The 25,589-nt window shown below is 40.1% G+C and overlaps 2 protein-coding genes and 1 pseudogene across 3 annotated transcripts in view; all 3 read right to left on the bottom strand.

The window, feature by feature from the left end:
* Window positions 1-97, bottom strand: part of LOC146989139 (antiviral innate immune response effector IFIT1-like) — a 2,032-nt gene extending 1,935 nt beyond the window's left edge. The window contains exon 1 of the mRNA XM_085775112.1: window positions 57-97. Coding sequence (XP_085631238.1) covers window positions 57-61 — 5 coding nt within the window. The 5' untranslated portion in view covers window positions 62-97. The remainder of the gene's footprint in view (window positions 1-56) is intronic.
* Window positions 98-2,840: 2,743 nt separating this feature from the next.
* On the bottom strand, window positions 2,841-4,659 carry LOC146989140 (antiviral innate immune response effector IFIT1-like; annotated as a pseudogene).
* A 10,471-nt stretch (window positions 4,660-15,130) lies between these two features.
* rhpn1 (rhophilin, Rho GTPase binding protein 1) overlaps window positions 15,131-25,589 on the bottom strand; it is a 20,688-nt gene continuing 10,229 nt past the window's right edge. Inside the window, exons 5-16 of one of the 2 annotated variants that reach the window (XM_085775118.1) lie at window positions 21,570-21,645; window positions 21,056-21,133; window positions 20,760-20,884; window positions 19,386-19,552; window positions 19,112-19,299; window positions 18,868-19,024; window positions 17,854-17,967; window positions 17,523-17,717; window positions 17,364-17,440; window positions 16,507-16,653; window positions 15,639-15,791; window positions 15,131-15,538 (exon numbers count right to left, since the gene is read on the bottom strand). In XM_085775118.1, the coding sequence (XP_085631244.1) occupies window positions 15,302-15,538; window positions 15,639-15,791; window positions 16,507-16,653; window positions 17,364-17,440; window positions 17,523-17,717; window positions 17,854-17,967; window positions 18,868-19,024; window positions 19,112-19,299; window positions 19,386-19,552; window positions 20,760-20,884; window positions 21,056-21,133; window positions 21,570-21,645 (1,714 nt within the window). In that variant the 3' untranslated portion in view covers window positions 15,131-15,301. Of the gene's footprint in view, window positions 15,542-15,638; window positions 15,792-16,506; window positions 16,654-17,363; window positions 17,441-17,522; window positions 17,718-17,853; window positions 17,968-18,867; window positions 19,025-19,111; window positions 19,300-19,385; window positions 19,553-20,759; window positions 20,885-21,055; window positions 21,134-21,569; window positions 21,646-25,589 lie in introns of both variants that reach the window. The other variant, XM_085775117.1, reaches the window with a different exon arrangement.

Below are 25,589 nucleotides of genomic sequence, written 5' to 3' on the forward strand. Positions count from 1 at the left end.
GGAAAGAAAGAAAGAAAGAAAGAACGAACAAACAACAAAATGAAGCAGCAGCTAACCTCATCTTCCAGCTGTTGTCAGTAGTTTTCTGAATGTATAACCCTCTATCATCATCTCTTTATAACTGCTGCTGTTTTGGGCGTAGCCCCATTAAATCATTAGTGTTTAACTTTGTAAACAATGCCTGTCCCACCTGAGTCAGAGCTCAACCGATCTGTGCTCAGATATTTGGGTTTCTGACGTCCTGAGTCAATGACCAATAAATCCAAAGTCCATTAGCCTATCTAATCTTTGAACGTGCCAATCTGAGTTTTCAGCTGTTGCTAACCAAAAGTCAAAACACTGAAGTCCAAGTGCAGTCCTGACTCATGCTACACGTTGTGAGCTGCAAGCCCCTTTCAATTTCGTCAAATAGAAACTTTTTGGACTCAAGTCTAGATGTGAAAACTCTCAACCAGCCTAAACCTTTAACTGAACTCCTGGTGATGACGGACCATCAGTTTCTCCATCAAAGTAAAGTAACTCCTACTTTACACCACTGTTGGCCAGTCAGCCACATACAGTATCTGGCCAATTGGACACACAACTAGTCGTCCATACAGTATTAGGCTTCAGCCGACTGGGACAGTATTCCAGATGGCCAGTCCACTCCTGCTTAGTTTTTTATCTGAGTGCGTCATTTTTTTGTGTCCCCTGATGCATTTTTGTTGTGTTTGTATTTAAAACATGTTGTCAAATTGATGAGATTTTCTTCTGAATTTGTAGAAAAGTACGAATTTCCTTAAATTACTGTACGTTGAGCCTCTAGGCCACTGTAGTTTCACCTCCATGCATGAAAACCAGTTGGTACATGAAATGTGGCCAAATCTACAAAAATAGCCTCTTGCGCCCCTGCTCGTAACGCAACAGGAGGCAGCCATTTTGAAATGTGGCAATTTTTTTAGCACCATTTTTTTTGCCACTAACAGGCTGTTGATGTTGCTGCAGTACCAGAGCTCATATAAAACATGCAGTTCAATGATGCCTTCACTAGAGGGCAGCAAAGTCACACATTCAACTTCAACAGAAAATGGTTATACAGTATAGAATCAGACTGACTCCAGAGAAACACTCAGTGGTACACAGGGACTTCACTCTGCAGGTAACAAAACAGATAATACAATGACACCTGAGATTTTAGTTGAGTTACGCAATGCACAACACTTTAGATTATCAGACTGGACCAGAGGGACTTTGTTAGTCCAAGAGCTTCACCACAAAACCCATTTGACATTTAATAAATCATCTTCAAAACCCAGAATCCCTTAAATTGTATGAATTTCTAAAGGTGTAATATAAGAAATAAAAAATAGAGAGGGGGAGAAATTATCAGTACGGTTACATGATCACCAAAGCTTTCCTGTTTTCTCCTCCACTGACCACACACAGATCTGTGTAACACGCTACCTTTTGGAGACAGGGACAGGTGGGGTTTTTGTCTCTTAACTGTGAATGGAGAAAAGATATTTTACTGCAGTCAGTGTGTCCTGTGATTTGATGCACTGATAAAAATAAAGAAAAGTTGTCAGATGCTGCACAGTTTTGTAGTATGAGTAAGTGTTGGCTTTAAAAGCTAACCCAGGTTTATTATGAAACTGATGTGTTAATTATTCTACTGCACTGGAAAGTAAATTGTCTTTTTAAGAGTCTAAACATCCTCAGACAATCATAAAAAGTTGCACACTGAGACACAGATAGAAATTAGTATATTTTAAAGTCTGATATTCACATTAGCTTAATGATAAGTTACTTTAAAATCAAATGTAGCTCTTCAGCAGGTCGGTTGTGTGTCACGCCTGTCCTCTCAATGTGTCATCTAATTTTCTTTTATCTGTGTTGAGACACATCTCATATTTGTTTTAAATGAAAAAAACAGTGGGTGGGTGTGTTTTATTATTGTTTTATTATTATTGAACTACCTGCTCATTGCAGTGCAGTCAGTTCATAAGCTCTTGATTTGATATTTGCGCACACAAAACATTACAGATACAATATTATTTAAGCTCAATGGACAGCAGAGATTTAAACTAAATTAAATGTAGAATAGAATTGTACTTTATAAATCCTTTGCAGGAAATGATTGTGTCATCCAATAGAACAAAATAAAAAAATACAGATATGATAATTAGGAGAATAAAATAACTTGCTAGCAATAATATTAAGGATACAGTAAGAAAACCTGTTATAGAGTTTAAAGTTACTTTAAAATCAAATGTAGCTCTTCAGCAGGTTGATTGTGTGTCACGCCTGTCCTCTCAATGTGTCATCTGTTTTTCTTTTATCTGTGTTGAGATGCATCTCATATTTGTTTCAAATGAAAAAACAGTGGGTGTGTTTTATTATTGTTTTATTGTTATTGAACTACCTGCTCATTGCAGTCAGTTGGTAAGCTCTTGATTTGATATTTGCGCACACAAAACATTACAGATAGGCTACAATATTATTTAAGCTCAATGGACAGCAGAGGTTTAAACAACATTAAATATACAGTTTAGTACAATTACAAAAATATCAGTTTTAAGACTTAATACATATTACAAATCGTAAGTTTTAAAATTGCTTACAGAAAGATTTGGTTCAGTTCCCCATCATTGATTGTGTTCAAAAGGTGATGATCAAGTCACAGATTCATTTTTATTCTTTCATATGTTTTCGCTCCTCAATTCTCTAAATTGAGGTCTTCAAGATTGACGTTTAAAACCTTTGGAGGCCAACTGGTGATTTGTGAAACTGAGCTTTAATAACATGTTCCTCTTCATTATCGTCTCGGCTCTTAGAGGTTGCAGAGTTGGCAAGAAAAGTCCTCAATATTTTATTACACCACACATTGGGTTTCTTCTTTCTCCTCTCCCTCTTTCTTCAATCCTCCGCAGAGTATTGATGCTGTTGTCACGGAAGTGAGATTGGTTTGCTATCTCTGCTGCCTTCATGTGGTATTTTATGGCGTCGTAGCCCATATTATGTATGTAATGCAAATGCTTTGCATAGCAATTGTAGAGCATCTGAGCCCCTTTAGGTTCTAGATCAGAGACACTTTGTAGCAGCTTCTTGTATATCTGGTCAGCCTCAGCTTGGTTGTGGTTTGATTTTGCACAAATGTTTGCAAGTAATATATATTTCCTAAGCGAAGTATCAGGGTAAAGAGAAATCACTTCTCTGTGGAGAGTGATCGCTCTGTCGATCGTGCTGTTCATCGGGGGACTGTCGCTGTTGGATAAGATCCTGACTGAGTAGCAGATTGTAGCACACCTCTTCAGGTAACGATTCTCTGGGTGTCCTTTCATTGCCTCCTCTACCAAATTAATAGCCTTATCCTTTGATATATAGTTTCTGTAGACCTTCAGCAATGGTCCAATACCACTGTGGTTGCTAACCGGGTTTCTCAAAACCTTTGTGGCCAGCTCACGGGCTTCATCTTCAACTCTCTGACCATTCTTGGCACAAGCTTGAAGGTACAGAGCAGCAAGATACAGGTTCTCTGGGTCCTGTTGCAATGGCAATTTCCATCTGCTCTAAGAATGACGCCTTCCTATCTAGCGGTCATCACATGGCTGGTCTTTCCACTCCACCACCATGTCCCGGACTTAGCATCCTGATAGCTCTCTGGAAAGCAGTCTTCCAGCCAGCCGTCCTGTTGTCCCTGAGCAAACTTCATCAGAGTCCACAGCTTTTTTCCAATCGTAGATCTCTGGATGGAGCTCATCCCTGTGAAGGAGATGGATTACCTTTGTTCGTTAGCTACATCAACCTTTGACAAACAAAGCCTGGCTCTCTAGCTCGTTCTCACCTGGGTGGTAGTGGCAGGGCCAAGCCTTGTCTCCATAGATTCACTCCCACCGAACCAGGGCCCTCGTCTGAGTTTCTCATCTGACAGAAAGCCTCTTCAGCCCTGCTGAAGAAACTCCAGGCCTGTTCGATGCACCCCAGCTTGTAATGGATGAACCCTTGCAGGTTGTAAATGTGACCCAAACAACTACGTCCCCTCTCAGTCCCAATGTCTTCCAGAGTGTCCCTGACACTGTAAAGTTTGTGCCTTTCAGGCTCCAGGCCCCAGGTGAAGTGGCACTGCAGGGCCTCCAGTCTGGCCTTCAGTGTTGTTTCACTCTGAGCAGAACTGGTGGGGAACAAAAGGAGGAATATTATTTATTTCATTCATTCATTTATGGAAGAAAAACCTGAAGGAATTAATGCATGAGATTAGAAAATATCAGAACAGAGAGATATAAGATGAGTGAAAGACATGAAAGAGGAAAAATTGAAGAGGAGGAAAAAAGCATTAATGACTGAAGGAGGAAAATAAAACATTCAGAGATTTAATAATATTAGAAATGAATAAGGAAACAAAGAAGGAATGGAATATCAGTATGGGAATTGATTCAGAAACGTAATACAAGGGTAAAAATAGGACAGAATAAACAAGAGATTCAGTATCAACACATGAATGAGAGGAAAGAAAATAAGGACTGAATGATAGAGCCAGGGTTTACAGAATAAGAGATAAAAAGGAAGATATGGTGGAAGTAGAAAAGAAGGACGTGAAGAAAGTAAAATGAGTGAAATAAAAGGAGAGAAAGAAAGAACAAAATGTAATATCAATGATGTCACTGAGTACAGGTACCTCATCTTCCAGCTGTTGTCAATAGTTTTCTGAATGTATAAACCTCTATGATCAGCTCTTTATATCTGCTGCTGTTTTGGGCGTAGCCCCATTAAATCATTAATGTTCAACTTTTATGGAGTTGTAAACAATGTTGAGTCCTGGGTTTAGACTTTCGTTTCCTACTAAAGATGCCCTGAAACGGCTCCTGTCATGTCATAATGTAAAAACACGAAGCTGGGGAGGAATTTGTCAGGGATATTGACTGATTGTCCACGATAGTCATTAGTGTTGTATGTATGTATGTTGAGTACTGGTGGGTTGTTGACCCTGACCCTAACCCTTCACCTGCTGCGCTGGACACCATGATGAGTCATAAAAGTGTTGAAATTATTATTATTATTATTAATCTTTATTGCAGACACAATAAGCGGTCCATATCAACAACAACAAACATGATAAAACAGACACAGAGAGAGAATCAATTATCAACTCTCCACATAATTCATAAGCAGGCTATCCCACCAGTGTTTTCTAAGCCTGGATAATACCTATAGCAGCTCCTATTATGGCTAGTGTAATGGTAAATTTGAATATTCCTTTGTTTTAATCACTTGTGACGTCCCTATGTAAGAACTAAACAGAAAAAAAAAGATAACAATAAAGATAAAAAAACGAAAATCCCTAATACAAAATAAATATACTACTAACATCAATAAATAAAAACTTAAAAAAAATCCCTAAAAAATACATACAACCCCCCCTACAAAAATAAAACCAAATAAAAAAAATAGAAAAGAAATAAAAACAAGAATAAATAAAAAGTAATTAATAACCCTATAAATTCCTTAATAAAAAAGACCCCTTAAAAATGAAAGAAAAAAAGAAAAAGAGAATAAAAACTCTAAAACAAATCACACCAGTTTACCCTAAAAGAATAAAAAAACTAACCTAGAAACGAATGATAAAAAAATAAAAAAAATAAATAAGAAAAACTAAACAACAAACCCCTTATACCCCCTGCTTTCCCTTCCCTCCAAGGATAATTCATGATCCTCTTTTGTTTGTCACCACATTTGTGTATTCTAATAGTCTAGAACCTTGTAATTGCACATCAGGTTCCAGAGACACCAACCTCTCATTTCCTCATGATATACTCAAAAAAGAAACCCTTTTGTATTTTAAAAGTGCAGTTGATTTAAGACCCATCTTAATCACTACTCCAGGATGTCAGTGCCAATACCTGAAAAAGATATCCTGAAGTAGGGGGCTGACCCCTGCAGCAGACAAAGGGGTGTGGAATATACCTGAGGGGGCGTTCCCTCAAGTATAAATGTTTAGGTCCTTCCCCATTTTAGAGGTCTTTTCTATACCATCACTCGGATATGAATTGACCTTTTTCTTGCAAGGAAATAAACAGCATTTCGGCCGCAAGTCTCTATTTCATTCTTCACGCAGCAAACAGAGAATTTTCCAGACGGACAATTTGTGTGTCAGAAGTGGGATCCCTTTGCAATCGTACTGGGACGTGAACGCGGACAGCAAACAAGCCAATCCTGGGAGAGAAAAACCTTCCAGCCTCCAAAAAACCCTTCAATTTTCTTCCTGAAGGGAGGGAGGACTGACCCGCGGACGCCCCAGATCGTTGCCTGTCTGGGATTCCAAGAACGTATACTCTATGAAATTCCATCTGGTGAGCACTGAAATATTGACAATTTTATATTATTCTTTTCCTTTGAAATTTGGGATTTAATCTGGCATAACATTTCCATTTCTGATTTTAATCCACAATTGTATCTGAGTCTATGACTCAGGGGTCAAAGTATAAATACTTTGGGTTTCGCTTTTATCACTTGTGCGGGTTTACTTATTAATATTTTATTATATTGATATATGTAACAAAGTGGTCCTTACAGAGACGTCTGTATTGAAAATTGTGTCGTGCACGGCCTCCACCTAGCTGGAATGGGGAGGTAAGGCCTCCGTTGAGGCAAGTCTCCGGAGGGTCAAGTTGTGGATATTATGAGAACAAAAGACAATGTGGGGGGCACAAAAACTTAAAAAAAAAAAAGAAATTCTTTTTTCAACTGTCTGGACAGTTGAGTTTGGATTCCCAATAGGGGAATCCCTTAAAAGGGTGAAATTAGTATTAAAGAAAATATTAAACGATAACAAAAAAGTGAAATGAGGAAAAAAGTCTGCAAATTATGAAAGGTTAAAAGAATGTTCACAGATGGGGAAAGCAACACAAAAAAATAAAAAAAAAAAAAAAGAGAAAATTTTGAAAAAGAAAGAAAAATGTAACTCACACTGACACTAAGAGCACCAAGCTTGTAGAGTATCCTTTTCTTTGTTTCCACAGTTTGGCAGCTTTGAAGCTGGATCCTGACCCTTGAAGACCAACCTACACGATTCCATCCCTCAGGCCCACCATAGAAATCTACGATACCCAACAAGAGAAGAGAAACCAACTCCACTCCAACCATTCACAACAAAAAAAAAAAAAAAAAATTCAGGAGCTAGCTCATCCTAATGCATCTGTTCAACTACAAAACTCTCCCCAGAACCCCTATCTTCTACAATTGCACACAGACTGTGTCATCCCAATCAAGAATACAGCCTTCAACATTCCCACGATTTGAAGTATCTGGACCAGAAGAAAACAGAATTTGGTTTTCCTGTGTAGGACTTCTACTGACATCAACACAGTCTAAGGGAACCTGAAGCAACCCAGATCATGAACGCAGAAGAAGAGGACGGGCCGACACAGAAAACTGGGGGTGGTGGACCATGGACATTGTGTAATTTTCCTCACAAGAACATCATCAACCTGAAGCAAACAAAGAGACTGAGGATGATCGGCGGTTTGTCGAAGGGAAATGGATCCTTGCTGACAAGCTTAACCAATCTGTGAAACCTGAGAAAGGTACTGCACACCACATTCACACACCCATAGAGTGTATAGATTATACACAATCGCTACATAATTGTGTTTGAACACAGACCACTAGTAATGAAAGAACTGAGAAAAAATTATGTGTATTGTGTTCATTCAGGTCAAAATAGTTAACAGATACCATTACCATCCCACTAAATGTGGGCAGATGGACCAAATGCCCCCATTAACCTGATGGGCAGATACTTGATGTGCAAATTAGGCCTTTGTCTGGTCTCAACCCCAGATGTAGGCAAAAACAAACTGATCTAATTTGGCGCCAAATGTTTTTTCCACACTACTTTTGTTCACGCACAACCCATAGACCCTGCAGTAATGCATATCAATGGAAATTGGCAACCCTTAATGGCCTTTTTCCAAGCTTGTTACAGAAGTCAGAAAAACAGTTATCGACACCTAAGAGATAAACTGCAATAGAACCTCTTGTGTCACCAAGGACCAGATGAGACATATGAGAAAAGTTGGTTTGGAAAGAGAGTTGATAATGATGAACAACATCTACCGACAACACAGTAAGTGCTTTAATCATTCTCTCTCACACCAATTCAATTTTTTGACAATGTACACATACCACGGACCATTTGATTCTACACTTATGATTTAGAGGGAAGATTGGGACGCCCATTTAAAGAAAAACCAATGTAACAGCGCGCGAGCCAATTGGCAAGAAAACAATCTGAATACAGATCTAGGAGCTATTCTTAAGATTTTTAACATCTGTTGTGCACCAAAACCTCAAAGAAAATCCAGCTGTGTACCTAAAACACTTTTTAGGTTAATTTTTGTTTTCTATGTATTTCTATGTTTTGTGGTGTTTGTATGTATGTTTGTATGTGTGTAAGTTTGTTTGGTTTGTTTGTTTGTTTGTTTGTTTGTTTGTTTTGTATGTATGCTTGTATGTTTGTTTTGTTTGTATGTTTGTTTTTTGTCTGAAAACAAGTTAAAACTATTTCAGCCCCTACAGAGGTCCCTAAGACAACTGTTGGTATGTCCAGTCACCTATGATGTTTTGGCCTCATCATATATGAACACCTATGGTGATCACTCTCCAAAATCAAGAAGCTATCGATTTACAATAATGCCAGTCCTTTTGTAGTCTTTTAAAGCAGTAGGAGTAATTGTTCCCTGCAAAGACTCCCCATTGGCAACACCTTTGTTCACCTCTCCCACAGCACGATGACTAAAATTCGAGACACTATGTTTTAGAAATGTCCAACAATACTCGTCCCATATAGAATACAATATTTTAAACCCTATCAACTCTTTTTGTTCCCCCACCATAATGATGGAAAAGAAACATAACTGAATTGCTATCTTCCAACAGGTTGACATCCTGACTGAACCGACAAGAATAACCATTAACACAAACTAACAAACTAACTAACTATCTTTTTAAAAAAACCTGAATTTGGTTCTTTCTTTTGGATAGATCTGTTTAAAGTTCACATCTCCTCTTACTATTATTACTCCCACTTTGCTAATGTGACACATGGGTAAAACCATGTGTCAAAAGGGGGGATATTGGATGTGTAAAGTTTATTTTTTTATAATACAACAATGCCAGCCAGTGAAAATCAGCCTTTTCACGCGACCACGTCCAGCTACTACTCCATGATTTCCAGCTGTGAAGAGGTCACTGCAGTAAAAAGCCAACAAAAGAACCAAGCGGCCACAAAAGAGGAACTTCCAATCAACAAGGACCAAACCAGACGCATAGGTGCACTTCTCCATCACATCCTAAAAACTGGCCAGAAGTGCTGAGGAGCAGCGCAGCAGAAGAAGATGATAAGACCCTACCAACAGAGCTGAGGAGCAATGCATAACCAACGGTCGATAAGAAAATGACAGACTTCCTTTAGAACACAACCATCAAGAGATCAGAAGAACAGAAAGAACAGTGACAAGCATAGATATTGATGCACCCAAAGAAATACATCCAAGAGGATTATATCAAAATTTTATACTGCACCAAGAGACACACAACCCCAACTCATGAGCCATTGTCCTCAACAGCCCAAATATCCCACTGTCATGTGGGACATAAGGACTCCTACCTCTACCATACTTCAACTCCCATCCATAAACCATTCTTGCCAGCCCCCAAAACTCACCACAATTAAAGAAAACTGTGCCCAACCCATGAAACCATGGTCAGACACTGTTCCATATTTCTACCTTAAAAAGACAATTGTTCAGGTGGAGGAATCCAGCAACAACTCTCCCTGCCCCCTTTCCACTCCCTTTTCACTTCTACCACTTCTTTCCTGAAGAACAACCTGGACAAGATTTGTTGGTGTCCCTCTCAGGAGACCGAACTATGATTTTCTTACTATCTCAACATTTTTCCATTTTTAATGGAGACTGTTATGAACGATTAATTTGTGACTTTTCTTGTGGTGATTAATGAATAATCCAAAAGGGGGAATTGTAAATGTGGAAAATTTGAATATTCCTTTGTTTTAATCACCTTGTTGGACGTCCCTAGCCCCCTGCTTTCCCTCCCAAAGGTATCAGATCCTCTTTTGTTTGACCACACCCATTTGTGTATTTCTAATGTTCTAGACCTTGTAATTGCATCACGGTTCCAGAGGACAACCCAACCTCTCATTTTCCTCATGATATACTCTCAATGACCCTTTTGTATTTTAAAGTGCATTTGGATTAGACCTCTTTAATCAACTACTCCAGGAATGTTCAGTGCCAATACCTGAAAAAGAATATCCTGAAGTAAGGGGGCTGAACCCCCTGCAGCAGAACAAAGGTGGTGTGGAATATACCTGAGGGGGCGTTCCTCAAGTAATAAAATGTTTTAGGTCACCCCATTTTTAGAGGTCTTTTTCTATACCATCACTCGGATATGAATTGACCTTTTCCTTGCAAGGAAATAAACACATGTCGGCCGGCAAGTCTCTATTTCATTCTTCACCAGCAACAGAGAATTTCCACGACACTAGTCAAAGCCCCAATAATGCTGTTCCCCGAGTCATCCAGGCGGCACATAAAACGATACATTACATTGTTTTGCATGAAGAGAAAATACATGTAAAAATGTAAAAAATAAATAAATACTTGAATAACCTATTGGGATGCATTTGGCAAATATAAAATGTAAATGAACAATTAAAGCTGGAAAATTACATTTCACTAGAAACAATCAGGGAAACGCCTGTCTCACAAGAAAAGGAGCAAGTCAGAGCTCAACAGATCTGAGATCAGATAACTGGATTTCTGGCATCTGTCAATGACCAATGAATCCAAAGTCCATTATTTAATCTTTGAATGTGCAAATCTGAGTTTTCAGCAGATGCCAAAACGCTGAAGTCCAAGTGCAGTCCTGACTCATGCTACACGTTGTAATCAAATGAGTCGAGGTGCAAGTCTCTTTCAATTTCGTCAAATAGAAACTTTTTGGACTCAGGTTTAGATGTAAAAACTCCTCATTCAACCGGCCTAAACCATTAACTGAACTCCTGGTGATGACAGACCATCAGTTTTTCCATCATAGTACAGTAACTAAGTACTTGTACTTAAGTACTTTACACCACTGTTGGCCAGTCAGCCACATACTGTACAGTAACTGGCCAATTGGACACACAACTAGTCTTCCATATTAGGCTTCAGCCCACCGGGACAGTATTCCAGATGGCCAGTCCACTCCTGCTTAGTTTTTTATTGAGTGCGTCACTTTTTTGTGTCCCCTGATGCATTTTTGTTGTCTTTGTATTTAAAACATGTGTTGTCAAATTGATGACTTGTAGAAAAGTATTAATTTCCTTAAGTTACTGTACGTTGAGCCTCCAGGCCACCGTAGTTTCACCTCCATGCATGAAATCCAGTCAGTACGTGAAATGTGAGCAAAATCTACAAAATAATCCAACAGGAAGGCAGCCATTTTTAAATAATGTGGCAATTTTTGAGCACCATTTTTGCCACTAACAGGTCGTTGATGTTGCTGCAGTACCAGAGTTCAAATATGAAACATGCAGTTCACCACTGCCTTCACTAGAGGGCAGCAAAGTCACACATTCAACTTCTGACTCTGGAGAAAGACTCGGTGGTACACCGGGACTTCACTCTGCAGGTAACAAACCAGATAATACAATGACACCTGGGATTTTAGCACTGTACAACAGCAGCTTCTGAAGTTGGATATTTTCTTTTACCTTTAATTGCTTCTGATTCATTTAAGTGTCAGACTCAATCCACTCCCAGGTGAAGATGCTTTAATTCTCCAGATTATCAGAAAATTCTTCAGATTAAATTAGACTATTAACAGTTTGTTAACAGTTGCCAATGAAATTGATTAAATATTTAATGTAGGAGCTTCTTCCACCGTTGTACTAACTGTAGGTAACCATCAAAGCAGTGAGATGTTTTTTTGATGATCTTATTTATGCACATAGATAATAAACTAATTTAATTGTCAACAAACTCACAGCAACGTATTCCTACTAACTACTATTGTAAATTAGCCTAATACACAGTGTGGTTTCAAATTGTCACATTAAGAACAAATAATGATACCTTGCTTTTATGGTTCAAAAAATGGACACAATTATTGATTTCTGGCTTTTATTGTTTTCATATATGAAAATAATACTGTGCAAATCCCCAGGCAGAGTCGCCGGGGACGGTTGGTCAGATATTCAGTGAAAAACACAAAGAGAGAAAAAACAATGAATTTCTCTTCACAACGTCCTTGTCAAACATTTACGTACTCACTCTCACACACACAGACAGAGCAGAGACAAAACACTCAGGTACAGGAAGCCAGAGAGGGAACGATTCCCTGTTTGTCACCTCTGGTTTCCCGTACTCATGACTGTGAACCACCATGGCACAAGCATCATATAGACAAAACAAAAACACACATATGGACTAAACACTGCTTATAAATCTAGTCGTATCAAAACATGAATCAAACATTTCTCCTCTAACATCCTCGTCTACGGACTCTAACGTTGGCTGGACTCTAACCGCCTCCTCAGAGGCCGTTAAAGACGCAATAAGATACAAAACAAAACAACAACAACAACAAAAACTGTAACATGTGGACGAACGCACCAACCAACCAACAACGTTGTGCTTTTCCTTCCTGCACAATCCGCTCCCGTGTCACATTTTTAATGTCAAAACACACAAACTCTTCAGTGTTTTAAGTTCAGAATCGTCACGTCAGGAACTACGAAAGTTAACAGCTCAATGTTAAAAATACTCAAACTACAAAACATTAGATCAAAACCTGTGAAGTGCTTTTAAAAATCCACAAATGACAAAACTAAAAACAAAGAAAGAAAAAGAAGATATTTTTCTAATAACACTGATCTGAGGTCAGCAGATGAACTGATCCAGATGCAGCTGGGTCGGTGGATGTGAAACCCAGGACTCTGTGACCACGTCAGGGTGAAGTAAGACACAGGAAACGTGCTCCAGCTGTTTGTTGATGCTTCTTCACCCTCTGTTACATTAACGCTACAGTACGTCATCATGAGTAAAGAAGCTTTTAGTAACTTTTCATTACAAACTCTGTGTGTAACCAGTAGGCAAAGTATATTAGATATGCTCTAATATGTGACAACTAGGGCTGTCAATCCATTATAATATCAGTGTCCATATTTAATCACGGTTAACAGCAAATTAATCTTGTTTTTTTCTGAAATGTACCTTAAAGGGTTATTTTTTCCAAGTTTTTAGCAATCGCCAAATTATGCTGATTCATGCAAATGTTACTTTATTATTCATGAACCAAAAACACTGACAAATATTGTCCAGAAACCCTCAAAGGCCTCATTGCATTTGGCATTAAAAAAAATATGCTCAAATAATAAAATGATGGCTCAAAGGCTGAATATATAGAAAGGAATTTAATTTGCACTACGTGTTAATAATATTGCGTAACTTGGTGATAATGTGTTTGTTTTTTTAATTGAGGCTAGAAATAAGACAACAGGTGTGTTTGCATCATTTCCAATTCCAGATCAGAGTCGAGATCGAGTGTGAATCTTGTCGTGATCACAGAGTTCACACGCTCAAAGCATCATTAAGACTCGGTGCTGGGCTCAAACAGTTTGTGGCTCTCTGTTTCACAGGTGAAATGATCCAGTGACGTCTTCAGATGTGTTCACACAAGAAGCAAAATCCCCTCAAGTCATCGAGTCGACTCACAGTTTACACTCTGACTCAGCTTTAAAACACAATGTGCAAACGTTACAAAGCCCAGTTTGTCTCAGAGTAACTGAACAAAAAAACTGTGATGAAGCAGACGACACACACACACACACAGCGAGTCACTCATGACTGTTGGCCGTTGTCCGTCGTGAACCTGTTTAAACCAGTCTGCCCCCTCCAGGTTAATTCACACCAAAGGTCGCCTGTGCCCCCACCTCGTGTTGTGAACGTGTGTGTGTGGATTTATAAAAGTTGTCGGTAGAGGACAGTGAGCTCTTTATATTTTGTCATGATAACATTAATATGTACACAGCTAACAGTCATATTTAGCATTAAGAAACCTAGGAGATCTGAGGCAGATCTCGTGTGTTGCAGAGACAGAGACAGGTCTGAAACAAAGTTCATTTTCTCCTGAAATTTGCCATTTTAGTGTCTAAATGTTCAGAAGAGATGTGGCTTGTGAAACACAACTCTAATATTTACTTCAGTGACTACGGGGTGAAAGAACCGACCATAATCTGAGCTCATGTCTCCCATTGGAGTCAACAGACTCAAGACCTGCTGCTGCTGCTGCTGCTGCTGCTGCTGGTCTGCTAAAGGGGCGGAGGTAGTGGAGAAACCCACGTGACGCCCTGTTTACACAACAACGCTTGCGGATGAAAACGGCAAAAATATTTAATCGTATGTGCCTTTCGTTTAGACGGCGACAGCGTTTTGGGGGCTTGAAAACGCAAAAAAGTGAAACCACCCTCCAGAGTGGAAATCTTAAAAACGCTCCGCCGTTGCATCTCCATGTTAAGGGTGAAAACGCAAAAGTCTCCTCCTCGTTTTCATCACAGGCATGCGCCAGCACAGGAAAATAACAACAAACATGTCAGATTCCACTGACTTTTGCGTCACTGTATGCATGCAGATTTCCACCCCAAAAACGCTTGTCTAAACGCGAAATAAAAAGTGAGAACGCAACGCCACTTTTGTGTTTTCTGTTCAGATCGTTTCCATGTAAACGTAGCCTGACTCATAGTGGGGCGTCTTGTTTCTAAACCGTCTTCATGTTTTCCTTTGCTTTCTGTGTTAAAAGGGTTTTTTATGGAGTTTCTCCTCAGTCGATGTTGTTATGATGCTGTGTAAAGCTCTTTGAGACAAACCGTTTGTAAAAATGGGCTACACAAATAAAACTGCCTTGCTTTGCCTTCTGTGTGAACACATCTCCAGACTCAGGACAGTTCACCACAGTTTCTGCTCCTCTGAGTGGCCGCTCCAGCCTCCTCCCTCCATCAAGGTAAACAAAGCAAAAAGCTACATGCTACAAGGTTTCGTACTGTATGCTCCCAGATTGACCAACACATATTGGTGCCCGGATCAATAAACTTGTGCATTTTTGTTAGATTTTTGTTTGAAAGTCAGACGTCTCTGCCTCCTCTGCCGTGCTGCGCCGACACAGGAGGTTGAGGTTGTGTCATTGGTGCAGCAGCGAGCGTCAGTCGTCGTTGTCGTCGTACCGTGTGCTCTGATTCCCTGAGTGGCTCCTCTGCTCCCGTGTCTCAGTACATGGCCTCGGCGTCTCTGATGCTCCCGAACGACAAACTGAAAGTGCTTCCTAGTCTCTTGGCGACGCCGCCGCTCCCACCACCGCCGCCGCCGCTGCTGCCCTCTCTCTTCTTCTTCCTGTTCCAGTTCAGCAGGGAGGCGGAGCTCTGGCCCTTAGCCGCTCCCAGCAGACGCTGCCGAGCGTTTTCTTTATCGCTGCAGTGGGACAGCATGATGGCTCTCCGCTCCACCTGCTGATACACACACACACACACGGCCCAGTTACTACTACGCGTACATACATCCCACAGACATTCCTGAACACACACACACACACACACTCTCTCCTACCTGTGTGTCGTGTGAGTGTAACGTGACCACGCTGAGCTCCACCCCTCGCTCGCTGCAGCTCTTCAACATGTTGACGACCTCGCTGTGTTTGGCCCATTTACAGTCCTCTCCATCCACGGCCACGATGTAGTCTCCTTCCCTCAGTCCTGCCTCCTGCAAAGCAACAAAACACCAGGACAGGAGAGAGAATATAATGTTATTTAATAATGACAGAAATTATCCAACCAGTCACTTTGTGTTTATTGTGTTTTTTATTCTGGATTAATGAGGAATTATTGCAGCTTTAGGACTAAAGAGGATGGAGGATCATGTTTGTTTTGCTGCTGATAACAATTATCTCGATGTTATATCAGCCCCATACACTTTGTAAAAGTTCAACCTGGCCAACAGGCTGGCTTTTCACACGCTGGTGTGTAAAACAAAGTGGGACACAGCGTTTCTCTCAAACACCAGAGACTTAATCACAGGGGATCATATCTACTCAACTGATGCTGATAATGAGTGGTTGATCAATCAAAGCGTCCCTATTCAATATGCAAAGACTTAAGTTGTGTTCAATGTTTCCAGATAATACAGGAAAAATGTTTTGATTCAAAGATTTCAAAGATACAGATGAGCAGATGAATATTTAATTTAGTTTTCAGACACTCGTCCTCACAAATTGAAAACAACAAACGTCATATGAGCATCAAATTACATTCATTCCTTAAAATAGGATGGTGTGTAGATTCACTGAGACGCCAATGGTGATTTTGCTGGTTTCTTTTCAATAATCAAAGTAAATAACTGGATTTTCTTCCAGACCCAGTCTTCTTCCTGCTGTGCAGATATTTTCCTTGCAGTAACATCTGTCTGACTCTTGTCTTACCGCAGCGCAGCCTCCAGGGACGACTCCTGCCACCAGGACGGGGGAGTCTCCTCTGAGCGTGAGGCCCAGTCCGCCCTCTCTCCTCTGCAGGCAGATCAGTCTCACTGGGCCCCAACGAGCCCGGGCGCAGAACACGGACAGAGGCCCCTGCAGCACGGGAGAGTCATCAGTAACTCAGGTAACAGTAGGTGCTACAATTTATATATTTTAAAGGAGAAGTGTGGGTTTTTTTTACAACCTGGACCTTATTTCTTCCATTAAATATGGTCGTTTCCTCACCCATATGACTTTGGTGTCATTAGGAGTACTTCGGACTATATTCAATTCCTGATCCACTCTGCGATGGTTAGCTTCTTAACCTGGAATTTGCTACTGCTAATACACTGTGGTTGGTTTTTGCGTATTTCCATATTACCCCAAAAAACGACCAGTTGGACGAAAATCTCAACCTCAAAATCTGACAAATATTCAGCCATGTTGCACAAAACCAGCAGTAGCAAGTTCCAGGTAAACAAGCCAACCGCCGCAGAGTGGATGAGCCGTCCCGCAGACCCTGGATGACGATAATAGGGAACTCCGGACTCAAAGGGGAACAGCACTAGTGAATCATAACAAAATATTGGTGAAATGAACGTGTTTTGTGGCAGATTAGCGTTATTTAGAGGCTGCATTCTCGGTGCCCCGATCACTCCCACTATATAAGCGGCTCTCGAAAGGATCTAAATATCGTCCCAAGGACTCCTAATGACACCAAAGTTATATGGGTGAGTAGTAAACAATGGTATTTTATGCCAGAAATAAGGTCCAGGTTGTAAAAAACGGCACTTCTCTTTTAAATGTCTTCAGTGTGGACATACCAGTCTTTGGAAGATGTCAGTAACCTGCACTGTGGAGAAGTTGGGTGGAGTGATGTCTGGTTTCTGGTGTGATTGAGCTGTCGAATACAAAGAATCACTTCCTGTCATTTCCACCACAGATTGAATATTAGACACTGAAACATCGTGTTTATCTCTTACACTGAATCTCTGGAGCCTCGGCGGTTTCATCAAAGTCGTCCTCCCGGTCCAGCTCCGAGTACTTGTCCAAAGAGCGTTTGTGTGCGAGAGACAGCACGTCCTGCAGGATGTCCATCTTCCTCAGGATCTTACACAGACCGTGGACACGCATCGCCTCCTCGTGTCTGATCACTGCACGCCGCAGGTGAGCTTTACCTGGACACGTTTTGATAAATAAGTAATTATAATGTTTCCCCAAAATTGGAAAACTTAAAAATGAAAAAAGACTAACAAGCAGCTACCTGGTGCTTTTTATAACGGCAGATAAAATGGACCTGGTTCATAAACTCACCGAGCTTTCGTCTTTTTTCAGGGTCTCGTAGAACCTGGCTGAGCGACGGTCCTGCAGGAGTGCTCACGTAGAACTGGAGGAAAGCTTTTTCTACTTCCTCCTCTTCAGCAGACGCTACAGAATTTATACAAGGTTAAACCAACTTTAAATATTTGAAGCTACTCACAGAATATATATGTAAATATAGTATTGCTCAAAAGGGAAGTTATAACAATACCCTAGGAAGATTTTGTAAACTGTGTAACCAATTTCTTTAAGGAAAACATGAGTAGATCAAGAGCAAAACATAATTCTCTTATTTTTAATGGGATTCAAATTAAACTTGTTGAGACATCCAGAAATAACACAATCATTAAAAAAAAAAAGATCATCAGAGAGTCTGACTAACAAATCTTTGATGGTACCAGACTGTGGCTTGGTAACAACGGAACCCCTCAATTTCCACTTTTATGAGAGCTTGAACACTGCTGATTGGCATTCTCAAGTCTTTGGATATCTTTTTATCTCCTTTTTTCTGTTTTATAAAGTTGAACAACCTTCTCCTTCAGGACTTTTGACAGTTCTTTTGCTTTCCCCACAGCCCAGAATCCAGCCAGTCAGTCAGTGCAGCAATGGATAAAATTTGCAGGTGTTTGTCAAGAGCCCAGAATCTCATAGATTTTTTATACACAGACACTAATTACAAGCAATCAAGTTACAGGCGTGGACAGTTCCCCTGAGTAGCCATTTAAACCAGTCTGTGTCAATCTGTGTGTATATTATCAGGGTCAAACTTTGAGGGTATGTAAACTTTTGATGTTGGTGTTTGCACTTATCATTAGGATTCAAAAAGATCAAACACAGTTCTGTGATAATAAATGGCTTCACCCAGAAACTAACTCCTAATAAAAAAAAGATGTGTTGCATTATCAATTATATTTTCTGAAATGTAGCCAGGGTATGTAAACTTTTGAGCACAACTGTATGTGTGTGTGTTAATGTCTTTTACATTGCTTTGCCTTGTTATCTACTTACACATGTGGTCACAGAGAGCGACGGCAGTATAAAAGTGTGAGAGAGCGCGGAAGTGTTCAGATTTGACCTGAACCATGGACGCCCACGAAAACGGCACGTAGTCCTTCATCAGAGGCTGCGACATGGTCTGCTGCACCAGCAGGTAGACGTCCGACACCTGTGGGACACAACGGGGACGTACAGAGTGAGAAGAACGTCAGGATATACACTATAAACAGGGACGATCAGGAACACGCGCTCTCACCCGTGCGGCCTCCTGAGCCAGGCGGAGCTGGGAAGTGAAGTGTGTGTCCTGCGTCGTGAGTATGACGCTCTCGAACACGCACTCCTGCACCTGGGCCACCATCAGTCGGACCAGCATGCAGAGCGACGGGCCGCTCATGTCCAGACTCGGAGCATTGGAGAAATTCTCCTTAAGGTAATTAAATGCACCTGAAAAGAAAGAGATGAAATCAATTTCAGATTTCCAGATTCTTAACTTTGCGGTGTGTGTGTGTTTTCGTGTTGTTTTTCCGTACCTGCAGCTCGCTGAAAGGCATCTATAGCTCGGTCTATCCCGGCGGTGGCAGAGCGGTCCTGCCGAGCGCCGATCTGTGTGTACAGAGCACCGATGTTGAACAACACGCTTCCTTTCTCGAAGGCCAACGCACGCTGACAGGACGGGACGCCGGTCAGAGAGTCGTACCTGAGAGACGGAGGAAATGACACAATGAAAGTCAAGTACATACATACTGTACACCCCATTACATACAAAAGATGCCTCCTACATTACCCCAGTAAAACTGAATACATTTAATCCAGATATTCCAGACACATGTGTGAAATATCAAGCTCATAAAGGCACCCTCTTCCATTGCATCTGGGAATGTGAGAAGATGCAAAAAATTTGGAAGGAAGTAATACTTTACCAAATAATAAATTCTGTATTTTAGGCCTCTATCCTGAAAATCTCTCCTTAAAATCGCATGAAATTAAATTGATTAATCTATGCCTTGTTCATTCAAAATGTCTCATTGCCTTGTATTGGAAACATATATCAAGTCCCCCTATTAATCATTGGCTGAAGGGATTATCATCATGTCTAGCTGTAGAGAAGCTGGTTTAGAGTATTAAACATAGACTTTGTGAATTCTATAAAATCTGGGGCCTTTTCTTACATTTTCTTGAAAGCACGGATCTGCAGTGTGCCCTTGACTCTTGAATCTTATTGCTCTACAATGACTATGTAATCGTCTGTGCAGTTGCTCTGATGTCTGTGCATCTGTTTTTTTTTTTTTTTTTGGGGGGGGGGGGGGGGGGGGGTTTAATGGCGTTGTATTGTGTGTTTGATTTTATGGTTCTATGTATCCTTATTTTTTCTTATTTTCCATTTGCTTATTTAGTTTTCCTGTTTTTTTTGTGGAACTAGATGGATAAGATCCTTGGTGGGTGGGGTATTTGAAGTTTGTGTTGTATGTTTATGTACACTCTGTAGGGCTGGGATGATATGCTTTTCTCCCAATTCGATTCTTCTACGAGTTTTTGGATGCCGATTCGATTTAAACTGCGATTCTACGATATTGCCGATTTTCTCGATTTTTAGTCAGGCTTCTGAAACCTTTCTGACAAAATGAGATATAGACTGAGATAAACTGCTACATTTGAACATTTATCTGTACACAAATACTGTAGGAGCCTATAAATTAACATACTCCATTATAAAGTGAACTTAAACCCTTTTTCAAAACCTGGACTCTCTGTATGTTAAAAAAAAAAGGCGAACAAATGCACATTGTACAATATTAAAAAAAAATATCACGATACTTAAGTGAAAAAAAAGAAAGAAAAAAAGATGCCTCCCAACAGATAAAGCTGAGTTACTGACTGGAAAAGTAAAAGTGTAAATGCCGTACCAGTGGAAGTGAACGCCGAGGTTCCTGTGAGGAGGGAAGAAGCGCTGGTCCAGGTAGTACAGCTGGTTGTAGTACTCCATCAGCAGCTCCAGACCGGCCTGGTTACGACTGGGCGTGCGCATGGCCTGGCCCGGGGACAACACACACACACACGTTACACATCCAACATCACACACACAAATTTTCCTACAAATTTCCTACACAATACGTCATGATTTTCCACATCTAACGTAATAAAAACCAGATCTAATGCTGCACCAGATCAGTGTTTGTTTTGTATGAGTGATTTTATTAACCTGTCTGAGCTCCATAAGCTCCTTGATCTCCTTGTCGTAGAGCGAGCTGTCCTCTCCGTAGTGCTCACAGATGAAGTCCTGTGAGAGGATCCCGACATGACACCATGATGAATCAGCTTCACAGCAACTAAGAAACCTTTGTTTACCTATAGACTATATGAGGCTTTTCAAAAAATAAAAAATAAAAAATACTGGGCTACAAATCATCCACTAGAATCCCTTTAAAATCCCTCACTGTGCTATGAAACTACATGTTGTTCAGCTCTGACACTTATAAAAAGTTATATTTTATCATAAATGAACAAATAAAAAATAAAAAAACTATCTGATGTAAGGTTAATTTGTGTTTCTCTGAATAAATCAGGCCAACTAATGTCCAGTAAACTGTCTTATACTGGCAAATGTCCACTAAGACAGTTTACAGTTGACCTTTTATTTTCCTGCTCTAAAAGAAATCAAAGGAAACTTTAAAAAAAATAAATGTGAAATATGATCTGCTGGATTCTGTTTTCACCTGGATAGAAACAGTGAAGTCCACCTCTTTGGTTTCTTTTAAACCAAGTGGGATCATGGGAACGTTGATCGCCTCACTGAAAAGACACAAATATAGTTTGCGTTTGTGTGTAATCTGTCACTGGTTAACATTACGTCAGCACCAACACACACACCCACACACACACACACACCCACACACACACAAACACCAACACACACACGGAGGTTTAAACCAGGGTCAAGTCAGCACTGCCATCTGCTTGTCTTCAGACCCAGCAGGGACACTGCTCAGGGCTTCATCCTGCTAATAAGCAAAGCTAAAGCCCCGTATTAACCCTTACTGCCCCGACACCCCACCACACCACAACCCCCCCGACACACACAGACACACACACTCACCTCCTCCCATTCACAATGTGTAGAAACGTGTACTCGCACCATGGGGTCATTAATGACACTCTAATCGGGGTATTTATCCCTCCAATGACCCACGGCTACACAGGGAAAAATCTCTGAGATGTGACGAACTACACATAAACACAAACACACACCTGTGTTTCTTTACTCATGAGGACCTTCTCAACCCAAATCCACCCCAAATTAAGTCTTCAAACATACACAGCGCTTTGACGAACCAAGAACCTGACTTAAACTTAGTATAGTAGAATAGTTCAACATTTTGGCATAATCCCTATAGTTTTAGGAATAGGTTTGTTACCTTTAATTGTCGGTGTAAGCTGTTTTTAGAGCGGCAGAGCAACTCATCAAATTCACAATCCAACAACTCCAAAACGTTCTGGTGGACAAGTTGTGACCTACACATTCACCACGCTATGAGATAATAACAGAACGTTACGAGACAGAGTTGTTTTAGAGGGAAATGCAGAGACTGCTTGCCCAAAAACTGCCCCTGACAGGAACGTGCATCAGCGGTTTTGAATGTATTTACCTCGAAAACTATGGAAAGCCGTTTTAGTCATAATGAAATAAATTAATAAATGCATAAATAAATAAATATAGCCATGAAATGAGTCCCGAATTAAATAAATATGATGATAAATAGATATAAATGAAATATAAATACATTTATTGTTATTTTAAAAAAACAACATTTTTATTTTATCCAGGAGACTATTTATTTTCTAAACGCCTCATTTCTTTTATTACCAGATACTTTTATTTTCCTGAATGTCACATTTATTTTATTTTTTTTTTTTTACTTTTTTTTATTTTTTTTTTTTTTATTTTTTATTTTTTTTTTTTTTTTTTTTTTTTTTTTTTATTTATCCTGTTACTTTTATTTCATAACGTACACATTTATTTATTTACTGGGACTTTTATTTCATAGCATCACATTTAACTTTATTTCCGGCGACTTTTATTTCATAACGTCACATTTATTTCTCTCCTCTTTTATTTCATGCTGCAATAATTCAAATGAGGGGGCCGGGTTATCTGGACCCTTTCAGAGTAAAAACATCACACGACGGCCTATTTCACCTTATTTTTGCGCTGGATCTAGTGTGTGGAAGTGCTGTTGTTGTTAGATTGTATTAACCAATCCACTACCCTATCCACAGAGCTATGGATTAGTAGCCCTAACTGGCACTCTGGTTTGAGAAGAACATAGTATTGTGATAGTACGTTTACGTGTCTGCTCTGCCTCTTTCCCAGAGAAAGCAGTAGCTTACTGAATTTGCCGTCGGAAAGCCGCAGTACCCGTCATCGTTGCCGCCGATAGCGGTGCGTATCCAAACGCCGGCTTGTTTTAAGTTTTGCCCCCAGATGTTTTTCACGTAGAAAGTGGAAGCTCCCATGACCAAGACAGGTCGACCTGCGACATCATAGAGGCAGCAGCCCGGCTCCTGTAACCGTGCTCCGCCGCCGGCTATACGGCTCCTCTACGCCCAGGTGGAAGAAAAACGACCGCTACTTAACTTACCAGATGGCTTTAGAGGTTTAAACCACCGGGTCTGAATTAAACTCTTTTTTAGGGGATAAAACATCGGGGCAAACTTAAAACAGCCGTCGTTTGGATAAACTAACCGCACCATAGTGGAGTTTCTAAATGTTGGTCATCATTGATGAAATCTAGCAGAAGTTTGTTTTGTGGTTAGAACACAAGAGCAGCACTTGGCCTTGGGGTCTGTAACGCACAGAAAACAAAACCACAATTTACATCAATAACTAACAAGTTTTTACAATGAACCAGGCCGATCTCAGAAGCTGGCAAGGACTCTCCGGTAAGGCATATTGAACGGGTTAAATTGCCTGTTAACAGTGACGAAGATCGGTCAAAACTTCTGCATGCGGTTTCAATCTAGCTACATCCGAGGGTAGGTTCGCTTACCTGATTTCAAAATAAAAGCATCAAATTCTATCGTTGGGGGTTTCTAAATATATGTAAAAAAAAAAAAAAAGGGTCAACGGTGTGTTTTATTTTGTGAAAGTAACACGGAATTGCGTTGCCTCACTACGGCTAGCTTTAGTAGCGCCGAAATCCGCCCCGAAACAAAAATATTGTAAACAGCTGGTATTTAGACAAATTAACGACACAACTGCTGATCTAAACGGCTACTTTCTCACCTAAACATGTTTGAAATGTGTAATCAGAGATAGATTTAAAGAATTATAGAGCTAAAATGAAATCAGCTATAGCCTGTTGAATATTTGGCTCGGGTTAGGAGCGCAATGCCATTATGGGTTATCACGAAGTAAGCTAGCATGTGGTAATACTCTCTGCATACTGTCCCTGTAACGATGAGTATGTATTAATGGAGTATGGACAGTATGCAGTATGTAATATAGATATATAACGTAGTATGGCGGTATTCCGAACACACCCAAAGAGTGACTGTTTTCTGTTTACGAAGCTACACCCGGTTAAAACGACTTAAATATTTTCATGCAGTTTTCATTATATGTTTTTCTTTGGGAGGTGGGTAGCCTGCTACCAACACAATATCCCTAGCCATCTCCACTTTGTGTTTCGAGACACACTGCCGGTCCAGCTCTTTATATACCCAGTTGCTGTGGCAAGGGACATAATGCTAGACATATGGTGCGTATCCAGCAACTCCGTAAACCTCGTATTTTTCCGACCTTGTTTCCTATGGTTACCCGTTAGAACGTACAGTCAAACTGCGTAACTTTCCCACCTGTGAATCATCGTGCTAGATCGATCTACTCCCAGTTCCCAGTTCGTAAACTCGTAACTTGCCTGGAACGCTACAAACTCGTAACTGGTGACTTGAATTACGTGACTTACGGTTTAAAAAGCCTGCCTGGAACGCAACCCAATAGCAAGCTGGTTAGCTACGCAGGACACATAAGCAATGGGATGTATTATATTAACACATAAGGCAGAGAGATGTGTAACAACAACAGAAACTAGAAAAAACGAAATATGTTTAAAACACTATTCGTCCTCCCCAAGTTATTGGATCAAGTTTGCTGAGTATCCGTCAACAATTAACAACAACATCACTTTCCACATGTGGATGTTTTAACTCTGAAAGGGTCCAGAAGTAACCCCGCCCCCCTCATTTGAATATTGCAGCATTGAAAATAAAAGAGGAGAAATAAATGATGACTGTTATGGAAATACAAAGTCGCCGGAAAATAAATAAAATGTGATGCTATGAGAATAAAAGTCCGCCATAAATAAATAAATGTGACCGTTATGAAATAAAAGTAACACCGGAAAAAAATAAATTTGACATTAGGAAATAAAAGTATCTGGAAATAAATAAATGAGGCGTTAGAAAATAAATAGTCTCCTGTGAAAAATAAAATGTTGTTTTTAAAATAAAAATATATGTATTTATATTTCCATTTTATATCTATTTATCATCCCTATTTATTTAATTCGGACTCATTTCATGGCTTATATTATGCATTTAATTAATTTATTTCATTATGACTAAAACGCTATTCCCCATAGAAAACAACTCTGTCTGGTAACGATTCCTTGTTATTATCTCATAGCGTGGTGAATGTGCAGGTCACAACTTGTCCACCAGAGCGTTTTTGGAGTTGT

This window comes from Trachurus japonicus, chromosome 4 (genome assembly GCF_045865225.1).
Source record: "Trachurus japonicus isolate A0001 chromosome 4, Traja_1.0".
NCBI classification, from domain to species: domain Eukaryota; kingdom Metazoa; phylum Chordata; class Actinopteri; order Carangiformes; family Carangidae; genus Trachurus; species Trachurus japonicus.